This window comes from Hesperophylax consimilis, chromosome 9 (assembly GCF_061612785.1).
Source record: "Hesperophylax consimilis isolate HC1 chromosome 9, BYU_Hcon_1.0, whole genome shotgun sequence".
Classification (NCBI taxonomy): Eukaryota; Metazoa; Arthropoda; class Insecta; order Trichoptera; family Limnephilidae; genus Hesperophylax; species Hesperophylax consimilis.
The window spans coordinates 27001604-27018527 of NC_142844.1; the positions used below are offsets into that span (position 1 = coordinate 27001604).

A 16924-nucleotide genomic window follows, 5' to 3' on the forward strand; every position below is an offset into this window, starting at 1 on the left:
TTAGGTGGATTAGGTATGAACGCTACGATCCTTGGACAAGGAAGTAAAATAAAATACAGAATGTAGAATTTTATTTCTTCGTTGTTTTATGGTCAAGAGTAGTAACAGGAGCAACGAAAGACATGCTTTCTATTTTGCTCTACCCACTCCCTGTTTTAAAAATAATCTTACTGTGAATGCAATGGAACTCGATCGCAAATTTTATGAAGATGATTGGCATTGTACCTACGTTTCTGTATGTTTAATATTGTACTCAATAAAACTAATTAATTCTTACTTATTTTAGTCCATTTTTCCTCTGAACGATTTCCAAACCAAAGCGAATCAAGTTCAATATAATTTTTTTAATCTCCATTATGTTTCATTTTATCAGAGAGAATGTCAAAATTCTTTTTCGCACATCTAAGACAAACGTTATAGACAAGAGCCAACTCATGAATGTATTCTTAAAATGCAGTAGAACTAATTAACTTTATCTCAAAACACTTCACAATTATGTTTTATGGAAATGATCCACTCAGGTTCTGAACGCCTCATATATTGACCATCTATTTCTCTTGTATTAGAAATATTAATTGGGAAGAATATTTAAAACACGCAAATGATGATACACTTCAAAAACTCAAATAAAACCATTATGAAAAAAATATTTATTTTTATTAAATAGGCGTGTTATTTTTCTATATAGATTAAACATTGATTAAATATTATACTCTAATATTGTCATAATTTTCTTAGATTAAAAACATTTTCCAATCGCTTCGTACCACAAAACGAAACCATAAGCTCCAGCATCGAGGTTTATAAGTCTGTCCTCATTTACATAGCTCGCTCTCCCGGCCCTGAAAAGTAGAAAAAAATTGATAAATATTACGTTTATTTTGCAATAGCATGCACGTTAAATAACTTCAATTATGTTATACCAGCGCAGAACCGTTAAAAATCACGGGATATTATGTTAGTAAATCTAGTTAGTAATTAAATAACGCTTTCTGAAAAATGGAAAAATCGCAGACCCTTGAAAAATCCACGAAACCTAAATACTTGTCAAGATTAACCCTGAGAAATTTAAACAAAAGAAATACAGTTATCAAATTTATATATAAAATAATTTAATGGTAATATAACATTACTGTACTTGATCGAATGTCTGAATTCTTGACATGTCAGTTCCGATTTTGAAAACAACAATTAAAATATTATATTAAATAAAAATAAAATACTTTGTTTAAAAAACCACGAATAGTTGTAAATTTTTTACAATTTTAACTAAATTTTGTACCCTGAAGATGCTTCTACTTCGTCGGTCTTGATAAAATTTAATATTCGTGTTTTTTAAACAAAGTATTTTATTTTTATTTAATAATATGTCAAACCACAAAGTGACTGCTTTTTACCAAAAAAATATTATATTATTGGTAGGTTACTTTATCGATTATCGATTATTAGGTACATTATCGATTGTCTGAACTCTTGAAATCGCAGTTTCAATTTTGAAACAGACAATAAAAATATTATATTATTGGTAGGTACTTTATCGATTGTCTGAATTCTTGACATCGCAGTTCCAATTTTGAAAATGACAATTAAAATATTATATTATTGGTAGGTACTTTATCGATTGTCTGAATTCTAGACACAATCAGTTCCAATTTCGAAAATGACCCTGCCGAATTTGGCATGTTTGATGATGAAGTGTGTATCTACCTTGCTTTCATGGATTTCGTTGCTTTGCAACCTTTTTGCGCTGCCTCAACACTCGTACGAATTGCAGTTTTGAAATCACTTGTACAAATCACCTGAGAAAATGTCTCAACTGCTGGAAAAAGTGCATCAACCTAAAATAAAATAGATGCCATTCCATTGAGTTATTTTGTTTCCACAATATAAATAACATAAAATTAAAGCAATCATTTGAAAAAACCCATATGACTTACTATTGTTCTATCTCCTTGCGATGCTCGTCCATATTTCATTACTGTTCTAACTCCAATCTTCATTGCTTCTGCCCAAATCCTCGGAAGTTGATCCTTTTCCACACTAGGAAATAAAATGTACCGTGAGAATATACCAATTTGTAAAATTAATTTGTTTTTTTACGGACTTATTTTTTATTTACGGGTAGGTACTAGATATCTACTTAATGATTATCACAAGTTTATTTGGTCATAAAATGTTTGCTCCAAACGGGATTTATATGATAAATCAAGTATGTACCTACCTGCCTACCTACTGTAGATATTAATAATATCTGAATTGTTGAAAAAGTGATTATGATACTAACATAAGTGGTTGTGTGGTAATGTATTGTGTACAGGTACGTGTCAAATAAACTAATTAGGAAAAAGAGGATATTATGAAGGCGTAATGTTCACATACTTTAAAAAATTGGATTTCTTTGTAGTGAGCAGAACAAGGATAAGGTAATCTGGTGCCTTGGACACCCATTCGAGAATTATATTGTTTTTATTAGATCTTAAAATGTATCTGTACTTATGCATCAAGATGAGATAGATATACCATTTTCTAGTACAAAAAATGTATGTCTCTGCTTTAGTAAAAATAAATACAATAGTAGGGACTTACTCGGAAATAATTTTGGTTGATTTTAAAGCTCATTTCAGGTCGTCAATTAATACTTTTTGATAGTTTTCCATAATTTAGGCTATAGTGTCATCAAAGCCCGAACCCAGACCGACAGTACACTAATAAACACTTATTATAATAAATACTTACTTCATGAAATATTTAGACATTGATGTGAATCCAAGACTGTAAATTGCACCAGATGTACCTCCCATTTTGATCTCAGCTATTTCAGACATGGTTTGCAAAACTTTGGCAGGGCATTCTAGATCCATTTTTGGTAGCGCTTCTAAAATACCTGAAAGCATCACCAAGTTAATATCCATGTTGAGAATTCAGTTAATTTTTCAATTTTATTAGAACAAAAATATGTCTGTACCTTCGGCAAAATTTTTGAGTGTAGTTCCGCAGTCCCCGTCACCGCAGCCGCTGTCCAATTCATTCAATTTGGACTCATTTTCTTTTAATATCTGGCTAGCATTCTGCAGGCATTTCTTTAGCAGTTGTTGTTCTTCTTGAGTGAAGGTAAATGTTGAGTTTGTCTGTTGGAGAATACCGAAAACTCATGATTTTAATAAGATAGATTGCTCAGATGAAAATATGGACAAACACAACAGTTAAGTTGTTGTTGCAATGATTCAAAATATGAACAAACAAAACAGTTAAGTTGTTTTAATGATTCATTTTCCCCAATATTTTTGGCTTTCACTCCTGGCCATCGGGTGGAGAAAGAGAGGGTGTATAAATAATATGATATATATAATTTGAATGGACAGATTTCAGAATAATAAGGAAAATTGAACTCGATTTCAGACGTAGAAGAGATGGTATGTTGAATGGAAGTTAGAAAATTTTAGATAAGGTTTGATAGGAAAGAGGATATTTGTTTAGAGAGGGACACTTAAAAAAATATGTTATCCAAAGTTCCCATTTATAGACCACAGAAAGTAGGTAATTATCTATAATCCAATACAGGCACGTGATTTTTAAAATGGTGAGAGGGAACGGAGCGATGTCCAATTCTCATTTGATAAGAGAGGAAAATTCTTGAAAAACGGGGGAATTGATGGAACCACGGTATTGATGGGGTAGCTCTTTGTATCGATGCATAGTAAGCTCCTTTTGATAGACTAACATTGTTCTAATACCTTCTTTGCCCAAATGTTACAAGTTTTATCTCTTTGACACTGGAAAAATGTCAGTTATGGGGATGTGATTTACCCTTAAGGGTTCATCTCACTTTAACAACTTAAAAAATATAATTTTTATGGATTTCGAAAATAGACTAAGTACTTCAAAAATATTTTGTATAAATTTCGAAATTTGAAAATTTGAAAGCGCGCTGCGGCATGATTTTACGTTAGCCTAGCTGCTCTGCTCCTTCTTATTAAGACCCCGTAGTAAGCTTTCAAAGATGGTTTGAAAGGGAGATATGTAAAGACGAATGTAAGAGGGATTGCGCTAATATTAAAAATGGTAACAATTAAGCTAAAATGGTGAAAATATTTAATAAAACACGACTCGTTTGAAATACAGCAAAAGTATCTCGTCAAATGCTTTGGTTTCATTTAAACATACACTGTGAATTTTTGCATGCTTATAAAATAATAAATAACAGAACAAAACGTGTTTTTAATAATTTTCGGAGCTTACTTTGCGATTTTTTTCTATCCAGGGAATTTCAAAACAAGTTGTTTGGGCATAACAAATGTATATAGATATAATCTTAAGATAGAATTTTCAGTAAAAAAAAACTTTAAACGCTTTTTTCTCGAAACTACTTTTTTCTTGCTTCGTTGATTATTTTCCGGAACTACTGACCCGATCATTACGAAATTTGAAGTACACATTCGCCACGTGTGGCTAATGCTGGAACTAGAATTATTTGAAAAATTTAATTTTACGGTACTGTTTAAAATGAAAATATCCTTAAAAATAGTCTTATTTTTGGAGATTTTTTTTCAACTGCCGCCATTTTTTTTTGTATTAAAAAAATCATAATTCTAGTTCGGACAGTAACCACAACCATATTCAACTCAAATCTTTATTTTTTTTGTGTTTCACTACTGGAAATAACATCAACGAAGCTGACATGTATTTTTTCGAGGGGCTATGCGGATTTTGCTACCAGGGATAGATAAATTACGTAAATAAATCAAATAAAAAATTGCACACATTTCAAGAGATATTTTATAAAGCCCAAAAAGATTTACAGCAATATCTTTTATTGAAACCATACAAAAATTACTAATTTTTCAACCGTTTAAAGTGGAATGAACCCTTATTACAGTAAATGAGCTATTTAATGCAATAAAAGCCTAACCTCAAAAACTTTCAACAAAATTGAGAATTTTTTATTGGAGAATTAATAACAATGTTGTTGAAAGTGTAAATATTATAATTAATAAAAATTCTTGAAAAATATTCACAAATAGAAGAAAAAAACGTGGGTTAGGCTTTTGTTGTTCTTATAGTAAATGGAATAATGACGCATACCCTATAGTGAGCAACAACAGCCCAATCGCTAATGGGCTGGTGTTTCAGAATTATATGCTAATGTAGTTATATATGCTAAATTAAAACTTTAAATTATAGATACCAACAACAGCCCAATAGTCGATGGGTCAAACTTTACGCTGCGAAATTATTTTTAATTTTAGTACGAGGTTAGGCACGGTTGTTGCATTTATAGTTAATTTATAGAAGAGCTGATTTCAAATATGTAAGTCAATTTCAATATTCGTTGACAGTCCTTGGAAGATTAGACAGTAACTTACTTTTTTGGATGGTGAAGTATATTTAATGTTTTCTTCGGCTATAGTTGGGAAAGACCTCGAGCTAACTGATCCCACCCAACAGGGGGCGTCGGTGTTCTTGTCTAATATGTCCAACCATTCATCTTCTGCTGCTTTCGGAATTTTAAGAAGGGAGATCTGGAATCCAGACATGTCCAAAGATGTCATCAGCATGCCTGCATACATCCTTTTAACGTTCATTCCTGCTTTACCTGAAGGCGCAATAAAAAAATAGAAACATAGGTAGGTACTTATGTAGTTATGATGGACTCAATTTACATTTATTGTAGTAGCATTGGGTAATGAGAACAAGTTCTCTCTTCGACAACTATTAATTATTAGCCCATGTCCCATGAAAAAACAGTGATATTATAATTGTAGTATTTCTAAAGTTGAAATTAATAAAATAATTTGATCCATTTTGATACAGATCAATGGATCAAAATGAAATATTATCAATTTCCTTTATAATAATTATTATACGAGGTGTATCGGCACGTACCCGACAAACTTTAACCAACTTTTCCTTAGCACATTTGGAGTAAAAAATGTTATGGGCACTTTGCTGTCCGGTAACATATTTTTTCAATTAAAAAAAAAAAATCCACACTCCGTCACTGTCATTTGCATTGTATCTCGTGTTCAGCAGCTGTTATTAGCAAGTGTGTCAAAAAGTGTCCTCGCTCTTTCGTACACACTAAATAATAATAGTTAAAAATGCGACGAATGGTGCCATGACATTTCGTTGTGATTGTAAAAGCGCGCCAATGTAGGTACGTACGTACATTATTCAAAGAAACTCGAATAAAATATTGCCAGATGGGATTTAAAACTTTGACAAAGGATAAAACAGTGGTGACATGTGGTGAAACTATATGAATAGTAAATTTTTTATTAAATAAAATGTTACCGGACAGCAAAGTGCCTATAAATTTTTTACTCCAAATGTGCTAAGGAATAGCTGGTTAAAGTTTGTCGGGTACGTGCCGATACACCCTGTATTTTTGCTGTTGGATAATTAGAAGGGTGTCAGGAATTTATCTATCAAAAGAACACCGTTAGTAAACTTGAAAAATCATCTGTCAAAAATTGAAACGAAAGTATACACATTTCAAATATAGAATTATCGATTAAATTAAAAAAAAATCTAATTATATGCAGGTACCTACTTTATCGCTTGTCTGAATTCACACAATCATCAGTTCCAATTTTAATACGAATATTTCACGTGACGCACAATATCACAGACAACCGAAATTAGTATGTTTGATTTTATTACAAATACAAAAAATAATCCGACGCCGGATTTGCAAAATAGTGATTGGTTTTCGATTATCATAAAATACACATTTTGAGTGGAAGATAATAGGTAGGTACATTGACCTGGTGATAATTCACCAGGTGTTACCCATTCTTCGGTAAATGATTTCCTGGTGAAAATCTGCAGTTTTTTTTAATTGAGTCCAGCAAAGAAGGCTATTGAATTATGCTACAGCTCAATTTTCAATACAATTAGTATTAAACATACTAATTATTTCGATTGTTGGTTCAGGGGAACTATAAGTAATGTGAAATATTCCTGCGTAATGCGCAATATTATTCAAGTTCCATGAACTTTAAATTTTCAAGAATGGAACTACTTAACAGACAAGTGATAAAGTAGGTACCAAAAGTAAGAATTAATTATTCTTTATTTGAAATAAGTACTTATTTTGTTTTGTTCAAATACTTGACAATTTCAATAGAGTGAAGATACGCCGCTGAGGATAAATACCCTAGAATATTAATTAAATAATACGTCTCCAGTAAAATATTGGCAATATTTACTTGTATAGGATGGCAACTCTGACCAATAGAGACGCTAGTGTAGCATAACATGTACAAAATTTCATAAAAATGTATGAAAGTAAACACAACAGCTCATCCTCACAGCTCGTGCCGCTAGGATGCGCTAGTGTAGCATACTGCCATCAAAATGTATGGGAAATTTCAGAAGTTGGAGGTATGTATTAAGACTATTCTGTAGTATTTGCTGTTACACGGGCGATTATTAGAGTATCTTCCATACTGGAAGGTGCCGCAGGTATACTATGTGTTATATTGAATGAAAAAAATATGAAATAACAGAAATTAATTAAATAAAATTTACTTGCGCACGTCGGGGTTTGAACCCGCGACCTTCGGCTTGCTAGTCGAGAGCCTTACCCCTCGAATATGGAGGTCGTCAGATTAGTATGAATATGACTTTTCTTGCATATATGACGTCATCGGATAGATCTCGTCATTTTACAAAAAGCAAGTTTACTAAATTTCGACTTTTGAAAATTCTTTTTAACTCTTGACAGGCCAAACAAAACGTCTGTAACCAAGGGGGTGTTCCGACGACCACGTGCATTTTTCTGTCTTATGGGTTTTTAAACTATAGAAATCCCAATTATTCAGTCAATTATTAATGGTGACTAACGTATTTGCGCAGAAATACGTAAAATACTAAAATGACATGTCAAGTATTTAAGCTTATGTAAGGAGGATAGTAATTGTGGGTACTACCTACTCCCCCACTTGGCTGCGGGGTAGTTAATAAATACTCTACAAATACCTCCTACAATTACAATAATATACCGTGATTTTTAACGGCTCTCCGGTGATAAATAGTAATTTCTATAAACTTACTTAGCTGATTGTGAGTTTCTTTGCATATAATATTCTGTTCCAATTGAGATGTGGCTCCAAGATTATTAATAAGCACCACCAAGGCTTGTCCAGGTTTGGTTAAATTCAAAGACTTGAATAGTCTTTCCAGCACCATCTTAACAGCTTCTTTTGCTGAGGTCAGTTTTATTTTAGCTACTCCGGCCTCACCATGTACACCAGTTCCCAATTCCATCTGGTCATCTGATACACTGAAGAGTGGTGGCTGACCTGAAAATTGGAGAATCTGATAGTATTATTACGCTATCGTCTTGACGTTTTCGGCACTCTGATTGGTCGAATTCAAATCGTTTGTTTCGGGTAAATTTCGCATAGCCTTTGTGAAAAAATTTTTATGAGGGGTCTGCAGGAAAAAAAGCAACCATTCTGCTCTTGAATTTCAACCGACCGTAAGGTTCATTTCGGTTTGCGGGCGACTGGACCCAAAAGAGCAAGACTTAAAAATTAAGACCCGATTTCATAAATATCGTTACAAAATTTACCTGCGACCCCACGGCGAGAAAAACTGGAACCTCTCATGATTAGGCGAAGAAATTCCGCCGTAGTTATATATCCAAGCGGCAGGTTCGCCAGTAAAAAAAGTAAGTTTCGACAAGGAAACTTTCGTCGCAAAAACATATTTAACTGTTGTTAGTATCACTTAAACTGGGCGAAGCCTAACTAAGTGCCGCCCGCAGGGCATTGGGACATTGGGAATGTCCGATGGGAAACTGAAAATGTTCTATCGGACAGAGGAAATGTCCAGTCGGAAACTGCAAATGTCCTATCGGGCAGGAAATGTCCAGTCGGAAACTGCAAATGTCAAAATGTCAAATGACAGAGGAAATACATTGGGAATATTCGATAGGACATTTGCAGTTTCCTATCGGACAGAGGAACAAGACTAGTATTAAATAATTAAATAAATTTAAAATTTAAAAAAATATGTAAACATCAACTAATAATAAACTATTGCATTACTATGCAGATTGCAGGTGCCTACTTAACCTTCAAAGTGCTAAGATAGATAAAAAAATCAGAGATTTTGCTTATCCTTGTAGGCAAGGGGAAGGTTAAAAAGAGTTTGTTAGTTTAGCAGTTAATTTACCTGGCAGGGAGCACGCCTCAAGGCTGATGCCAAGCGTTGATATATTTTTCTGAATTTGTTTTAAAGAGTCCATTATGTACGACATATTTTTACCCATCGCTGATAAGCCGCCGCCAATCTGAAAATTAAATTAAATTAATCATAAAAGGTTTAGGTGACACCCAGCCATAGAATCTTGACTGCACCCCAATTGAACTCTTCCGCTGAGACTTCATTTATGCCACTGGATAATGTACAATATTTTAATCAAATATCTCGACGTTATCTTAATGCTTAACCCAGTCCCACCTCAATTGCCTAATATAAATATAAATAACGTTAGACATTATTTATGACATGGATTTCTATAGTTTAAAAGCCCATAAGACAGAAAAATGCATGGGGTCGTCGGAAGACCCACTTTGTTACAGACGTTTTGTTTGGCATCTTGGCCTGTCAAGAGTTAAAAAGGCAACGTTTTGGGGATCGTTGGCTCTTTTACTTTCATAGCACATATTAGAGGGTATGCTAATATCATCATTTTTCGTAGACTTTGTGTAATTCCAAAATTGTTTTATGTCTCTAATATTGTAATTTAAAAACAGATGAGGAAACACATTATATCATGTGAGTCAGAAGTTTCGATAATATGACGAAAATAAGTTTTTTTCAACCTTATATGCCAGTGAAAGACCGCACATTCCTCTTCTGCCAGTGATGGAGTTTTGTTCCGATGCACAATCATCCCCAAATACGAACGTATCGACCTAGAAAGCAATAAATGATTCATTTTAACATATTGATTTCATTTAGCATTTATATTATGTAAAACAAATTATGTATGTACGAACATTAACACCCTCGCTTTCAGCTTGTTCCACGGCCACTCCAAAGTTAAGGCAATCACCTGTGTAGTTCGGAATTATAACAAGAACACCCCCTAAAAAGAAAATGTTAGTATTCAAATTTCCTGTCAGAAATATCTATACCTATAATAACTTCACATGTAGATAGATACATTCTGTAACAAAACATGACTAACGTAAAGCGTTGAAATTCAACTCCAATAAGTTTTATAGTAAAAAAGTTACACAGCGATGCACTACGTCGTGTAATATTTTAAATTGAGCCGCTATCAATAACAACCCTTACGTAGATGGCGATAAGGTTTAAATTCCCGCTAAACACCATCCGCCTGTTTTGATTTATGCAAGAAAAAAACATGGCCAAAAAGTGCCTTTTATTTTATTTTGTGGATGTCCAGGCATAAATATTTAATTTTTTTTCGATCATTTTATAAATAACTTAATTTTCCACATTATACAATAAAATCATAACCGAAAATGGGTTCGTAAGTAGGAGATTTTGAACTTTAAAGCAGTTTTCATGGGCCTTTACATTATTTTTTTCTGGGCTTATAAAAAGACTTATTTAAAAAATACTCGATTATTTCAGAGGCCAAGATTTAATTAACGCATCTGAAACATTTCTAGGCGACCAAATTTTCAAACCAAAAACACATCAATTTGCATTACTACGTATGGCATCGCCTTATAACTGGTATATTGGTCAAAATATTCCCGGACAAACCTATAATCGAATGTAATTGAACAGTCGTCCATAAACCAGGTGTCCAGTAGTCCAGGCAACTCATTCGCACGTAATACAAAATAGGTGCACAAGTGTCCAGTATCTACCTCTAGTCCTCTCTCGGGTCAGATTTGACCCATGTGCAAGTTTTTTTCCTTTTTATTAAAGTTTTAAAAGAGATAACAAAACTTTATTGTTACTGGTTGATTTTTTCAATAGAAGTCAAGAGCTGCCACATTAGGTAGGTACCTTTGTAGAAGTGGTTGAGGTGTCTCAGGGCGTGGAGGATGTGAGTTTTGGGCGGAGAAGTGAAAACACTTCCCGCGATCGCTCCCGCCAGCATTCCCCTACCAACGTAACCTAAGACACAGAAATGCATGGTAAGCAAGGAAATTGGTAAGGTAAAAATTGTCATTAAATACTTATTATATTGTTTCAATTAACTGTATTCCATTAATTGAATTAAAGTTCCATTGTTGAAACAGATCCGTTGATTTTCAATCAATAAAATTCAAATAAAGTTTTATTGATTGAAGTTAAGTCCCGTTAGTTGAAATTAAGTTGCATGGATCGAAAATAAGTTGCATTCATTGAAATTAAGTTCCATATTTGTAGAGTGCCCTTGTGGTAATTACAAATCATCCAAACACTTATTAAAAATATGAATAAATAATATATACCTAATAATAATATAATCATTGAAATTAAATTCCAAGATAAGTAATTCTAAGATAATTAAGTTACAATTATAATAATACTTAATGTAAATTACTAGCCCTCTTACTAATTAAAGTATTTTACATTGTACACAACTGATAAACAAACAACGTGCAATGTAAATAGTAAGGCCCTAGGTTGGTACTGACCTGTGCAGAACGGCTCATGTCCAGATCCCCCTCCAGACAGTATGGCAACTTCTGAAGTGATCTCTTCCTGTAATATTATGCAGATGACCAATTAATATCACGAGAGTTCTTCAAACAAGATAGCCTATCGGAGCAGCTAATCAAAATCATTATTGAGTTAATATAACTCCACAGGGGCGGTTTTAATAAAGGTCAGATAATAGCATATCTCCTTGTATTCTATTATCTTTGATATTATCCGCCGATTCGTGATCCATAATCCGTGATCCGCCGACGCCCAGTGAAATATTGTAAACTAGACAAAGCATACTCATATGTAAAGCATTTAAGCATTAAAATGTATCAACATAAAAAAGTTTTTTTTCAACTTTGAGAATTTAAAAAAAAGCGCAAGCTACGCCACAATACGAAGTATGTCAAAAAATACAAATAAATTGTACTATATCTGTGCGTAAGGATATAATGGCGAACCTTATGATTCCAGAGATAGCCTCATTTTTAATGTCGGTGCCGTACAAATTTTTCTTAAAAAATGATAACTCCTTCATTTGTACACGCAATTGCTTCATACGAAATTTTATAGCATAGTAATGATCAGCAAAATCCATTTCTAGCCAAAAAAGACACTTGAAATTCAAGTCTCTATGAAAGGCGATTTTCAGCCCACTGTGCGACGGTCAGCCGTCAGAGATTTTAACACGCCAGGAATTCGTTCATTTAATTGCGTTTGTTTTGTCACTGCAACTTTGTAAAAATGCGACACACCATGTGTACTTCAAAAGAAATGTTATATCATTTCACCATTAACCCTTCAGGTTTTAAAATATTTAAGTCCCAACGACATGGTGAGTTTTCTTGGAATTTCGGAATGCTTCCGAGGTATCTAAAATTTGCTACATATTGCTTATTTTTGAAGTTGTCGTTAAAATACTATTTTAAAAACTAGATAAAATTGTCTTTGAAATATTTGCATTTAAAAAAAATGATCTTTCTAAAAAATAAATTTTTAATATCAAACATGAAAATGTTAACAAAAAACTTACGAGGAATTTTTGACTCGGAAAGTCCATAATTTTGAAATAATTCGATATTTATAAAACATATTCCTTTTGTGTAGGCAATTAGTAATAAAATTGACACTTCACTTTTTATCCCGTTTATACAATTAAAAAAAATTAAATATTTTTTTAACTTTCAATTGTCAGTGAAAAAATGCCGTAAATTCGTGATAAGGCACTTTGACAAATGTTTTAAAATTTTATCCATGTAATAATGTATAAATATTTTATACAAACTGTGAAGAATAACTATTTATCTTTCTAATGACGAACATATCACATATCTACGCATTATAGAAAAAAAGATAGAAATCCTTTTATAATGTATTGACGCCCGGGTCACATCTGTCCTTCAGAGGCTATAATGGAATATGATGTTTGTGGCTAGTAATGTCCTTCCTAGGCCTGAAGGGTTAAGTACAAAATTAGAAAACGAAATCAATTTTTATTTATATTTCAAAGTTTTATTGACGTAAGCTGCGAGCGAAGTTATCATGGCCGCTAGCATCAACGCACGGCCGTCCTTATACCGGCGCAGTTGTTGCAGTCCGCTCCGGGCGCCGAATTGTCAACACATCGCCCTTGAGATTATTTAATTCAAATCAAAGTTTTTCTCCGATTAATAAATTTATCATTTTAATACCTACAGTTTGGCATAATATTCTAAAAAAATATTTAATTGGTACTAATTTTTTCATTACTATGGTTTCGCTGAATCCAGAAATTTGTTCTTCACATTCAAATTTCTTAACATTCGAATTTGAAAGTTCGTTAAACAAACTGGGGGAAACAACGGACTTGATTATCTATGGCTATATTGCGATAGTAAAATGATGAGGTTACACACAGCTTGACATGGTTAACTTTGCAGTCGGTAGTGTGTAAAATAACACACAGATATGTGTGTTTTTTTAGAAAACACACATATTTGTTTTCTAAAAAAAATAAATAAATATCTAACATAGCATTTTTTAACCATTCTGAAATATTAAAGAACATAATATACACATTCAATTTTGGGCGGCTGATTCAAAACAGCTAGACAAAAGTTTGTTGCGAAACCCTTCGGTATTTTTTAATAAAAATATTGTAAATAGTAAATATTTGAACATAGCACACGGAATTCGGAACCATGGCAATTAAGTATTTGAACATAGCACACGAAATTCGGAACCATGGCAATTAAATATTTGAACATAGCACACGGAAATCGGAACCATAGCAATTAAATAAGAAATATCAAAACTTTTTTTACATGTTATATGTTTTCGTTATAAAACGAGCCCACGCAACATATCACTCATGTCACCATTCACATTGCAAAAATTTTCCGAGTTCTAAAAAATTTATAAATTTTGAAAAGCTGTGTTTTGGAAACTGTTGTGCCTATATAAACGGTTTTGAGCTCAAATTGTAGAAAATTTAGTCTACTGAAAACTTAACTTATTTAGTCTACTTTAGTCTACTGAAAGGTTATAATCGAAAACAAGTCCTTCAGGGTTAAAATTGCCAAAAACTGAAGAAAGGTAAAACAATTTGTGGTTTTTTTGACAATGTTACGTTCGGCGCTTGAGGTCGTAAACTCTAATTATTCATTGGGCCAACATCATAAACAACTCGGCAAAAAATCAGAACTAGCAGTTCTGACGCAAGGTCTGATGTTCATGGTTATTGGACTATAAAATGCCAAAAAATTATCAAATAAAATTTTCTCGTTTCAGGGTCAAACCAACAATTGCTATTGAAAACGGAACAGAAACCTTTGAACGTTTACCAACATTTTATTTAGCCAAGTGGGTTGTATGAGAAAGCTCACGGGCCTTACGAAATGGTCTACATGTTTATGAAAAAATAATCGTAATGTTAAACATTAAACTTACGTTAGTTTTGCTGACAAAACGATAGTCAGGATGCAACTTTAGACCAGGGTTGAGAAGAGTGAATCCTTCCAAAGCATCGTCCACACACCTGTCCACTTCGTTGATCAGCTTCTTCCCGATTTTGCTCATAATTAAACTAAACAGATTTCAAACAAGAACTAGGCTATTTTTCATTAAACGTTAACCTTGACGAATTGCTTCAAAGTCAAACCTTACATTTATTATTATATACAAACGGGTAGGTAAATAAAAAGTTAATGATTTTAATAATACGCTATCAACTTGCTTTAAAATTATTTAGTTTACAATGTTATTTCAGATGTAGGTAAGTACTGGAAAATGCGAAAGAATTCGTGAAAATATTTGAATTATTTATTGCACTCTCGCAAATTTTATCTTTATTAGGTGCCTACTCTCGATATTTGTTGTTCGAATCGTTTTGCAGTAACGTAGACTGCAGATTACGTTGTTGTGTATATTTGAACAAGGTGTGTTTTAAAACGGTAAATACCTACAAGTGAATATTGTAAATTAGTGACGTAAACTGAAATATTATCGTAGGAAGTTAGTTTGAATAGAGAACCGGTCGCGATCTCGACTAAATTGAAACTAACGTGAGATAACCTATGTTTTGCCCTCGAAGTTATGTCGATTACAACATATTCCCGGCTGCTAAATGTACATCTACATAACTACAACTAAAAACAATGTGACCACACGTTAGCCTACAATAATAATAAATTATTATGCTATTTTTATGGTGGATTAACATAAGATATATTCAAAATAATTCATAATATTCTCTTCCATAGATGGCGCTAATTTAATTACTTTAGGAAGCTAAGTTATGCGTTAAAATATTATGACGAATTATTTGTTTGCGCCAGTACGAATTTGAACAAATAGTGTTGTCCGTAGCAAACTCAATTCTTTCAAGAGGGCATATAAATACAATATTGTATAGGTGATTCAATCCAATGAATTGAGTTTTTATACGGACAAAACTATTTATTCATATTCAGTCATCTTAATATTTTAAAACAGTGTTTTAAAGTAATTAAATTAACGCCATCTATGAAAGAGGCGGTTATGAATAATTTAAATTGTGTTATTTAATAATTGAAGACAATATTAACGAGTTTCAAACGAAAGATGTGAAATAGAAAAGACAGAAAATGATTCAGACGCATCTAGGAAACGAACCCAGGACCTCTGGATCCAAGACACTATCTAGATTGCATTTAGTTAGGGTAGAATCTTGCAATCATACATAAAGATAGCAGCCAAAAATATACTTTAAGAAAATGAAGATATTGTTGGTAGCTCTCAGTCGAAGTATGTTACAGTTAAAAATGACGTAAATTGATACAGTTGAATGAGCTCAGTGGTCAGAGCACTTCCCCAGCAGGAAAGAGGTTCTGGGTTTAATTCCTCGAGGCGACTGAAACTTTTACTGTATTTTCTGTTTCATGTCTTTCGATTGAGGTCGTTAATATTGTTTTCGGTGTAATTATTTTATTAGTTCTTATCTATAAAGAAGAAAATTGTTTGTTTGAAGCATCTGTACTGAATTAGTAAAAATCTCTCAAATGGTGAACTCTGGCGTCATGTAATTGGCATCGTTTTTTGGGTCGGGACTTTCTAGGTCTACTCAATGAAGCACTAAACGTCATTTTCACCATGAGCTATGGAGCTTTGAAACATAAATTATAGTAAAAATAAGATAAGTTACATTTTTTTCAACTCTCAAAAACATTTTTCAGCTCTCAACAGCTATGGAGCTTTGAAACATTCAACTGTTAAAAATAAGACGTCATATTTTGTTGTTCCATATTACTTAGCCGGATGTAAATCAATAAAAACCATAATATAAACAGATTTTTAATTTTACACTTAATTATGTAGTGGTACAAGCGTGAAACTGGTGAATATTCGGTACTATCACACATTAGAATGTAGTGGCACAAGCGGGAAACTGGTGAATATTCGGTACTATCACACATTAGAATGTAGTGGCACAAGCGGGAAACTGGTGAATATTCGGTACTATCACACATTAGAATGTAGTGGCACAAGCGGGAAACTGGTGAATATTCGGTACTATCACACATTAGAATGTAGTGGCACAAGCGGGAAACTGGTGAATATTCGGTACTATCACACATTAGAATGTAGTGGCACAAGCGGGAAACTGGTGAATATTCGGTACTATCACACATTAGAATGTAGTGGCACAAGCGGGAAACTGGTGAATATTCGGTACTATCACACATTAGAATGTAGTGGTACAAGCGGGAAACTGGTGAATATTCGGTAATATCACACTTTTCTTATTGGATTTACATTATTCCAAATCTGTCTTATACCGAAC

The 16924-nt window shown here is 33.0% G+C and overlaps 1 protein-coding gene across 1 annotated transcript; it reads right to left on the minus strand.

Annotated features, from left to right (window-relative positions):
- Positions 1-476: 476 nt before the first annotated feature.
- On the minus strand, positions 477-15206 carry LOC149421165 (triokinase/FMN cyclase-like). Its single transcript, XM_089635867.1, has 13 exons — positions 14554-15206; positions 11616-11682; positions 10999-11109; positions 10011-10099; positions 9834-9926; positions 9181-9298; positions 8055-8303; positions 5364-5593; positions 2966-3128; positions 2737-2884; positions 1938-2040; positions 1708-1838; positions 477-842 (listed from the first exon to the last, which is right to left on the minus strand). The coding sequence occupies exons 1-13, from the start codon at positions 14680-14682 to the stop codon at positions 740-742; spliced, it is 1734 nt and encodes a 577-aa protein (XP_089491993.1). The 5' UTR covers positions 14683-15206; the 3' UTR covers positions 477-739.
- Positions 15207-16924: the final 1718 nt, after the last annotated feature.

What these genes read in the sequence shown, in the direction of transcription:
- LOC149421165 (XM_089635867.1), bottom strand. Translation starts at nt 14,682, where the DNA reads ATGAGCAAAATCGGGAAGAAGCTGATCAACGAAGTGGACAGGTGTGTG. An exon ending in GTCTTTCACTGGCATATAAG is followed by an intron (nt 9,299 to 9,833) that starts GTTGAAAAAAAC and finishes TTTAATTTTCAG; the next exon opens with ATTGGCGGCGGCTTATCAGC. An exon ending in ATGTCTAAATATTTCATGAA is followed by an intron (nt 2,041 to 2,736) that starts GTAAGTATTTAT and finishes TTTATTTCCTAG; the next exon opens with TGTGGAAAAGGATCAACTTC.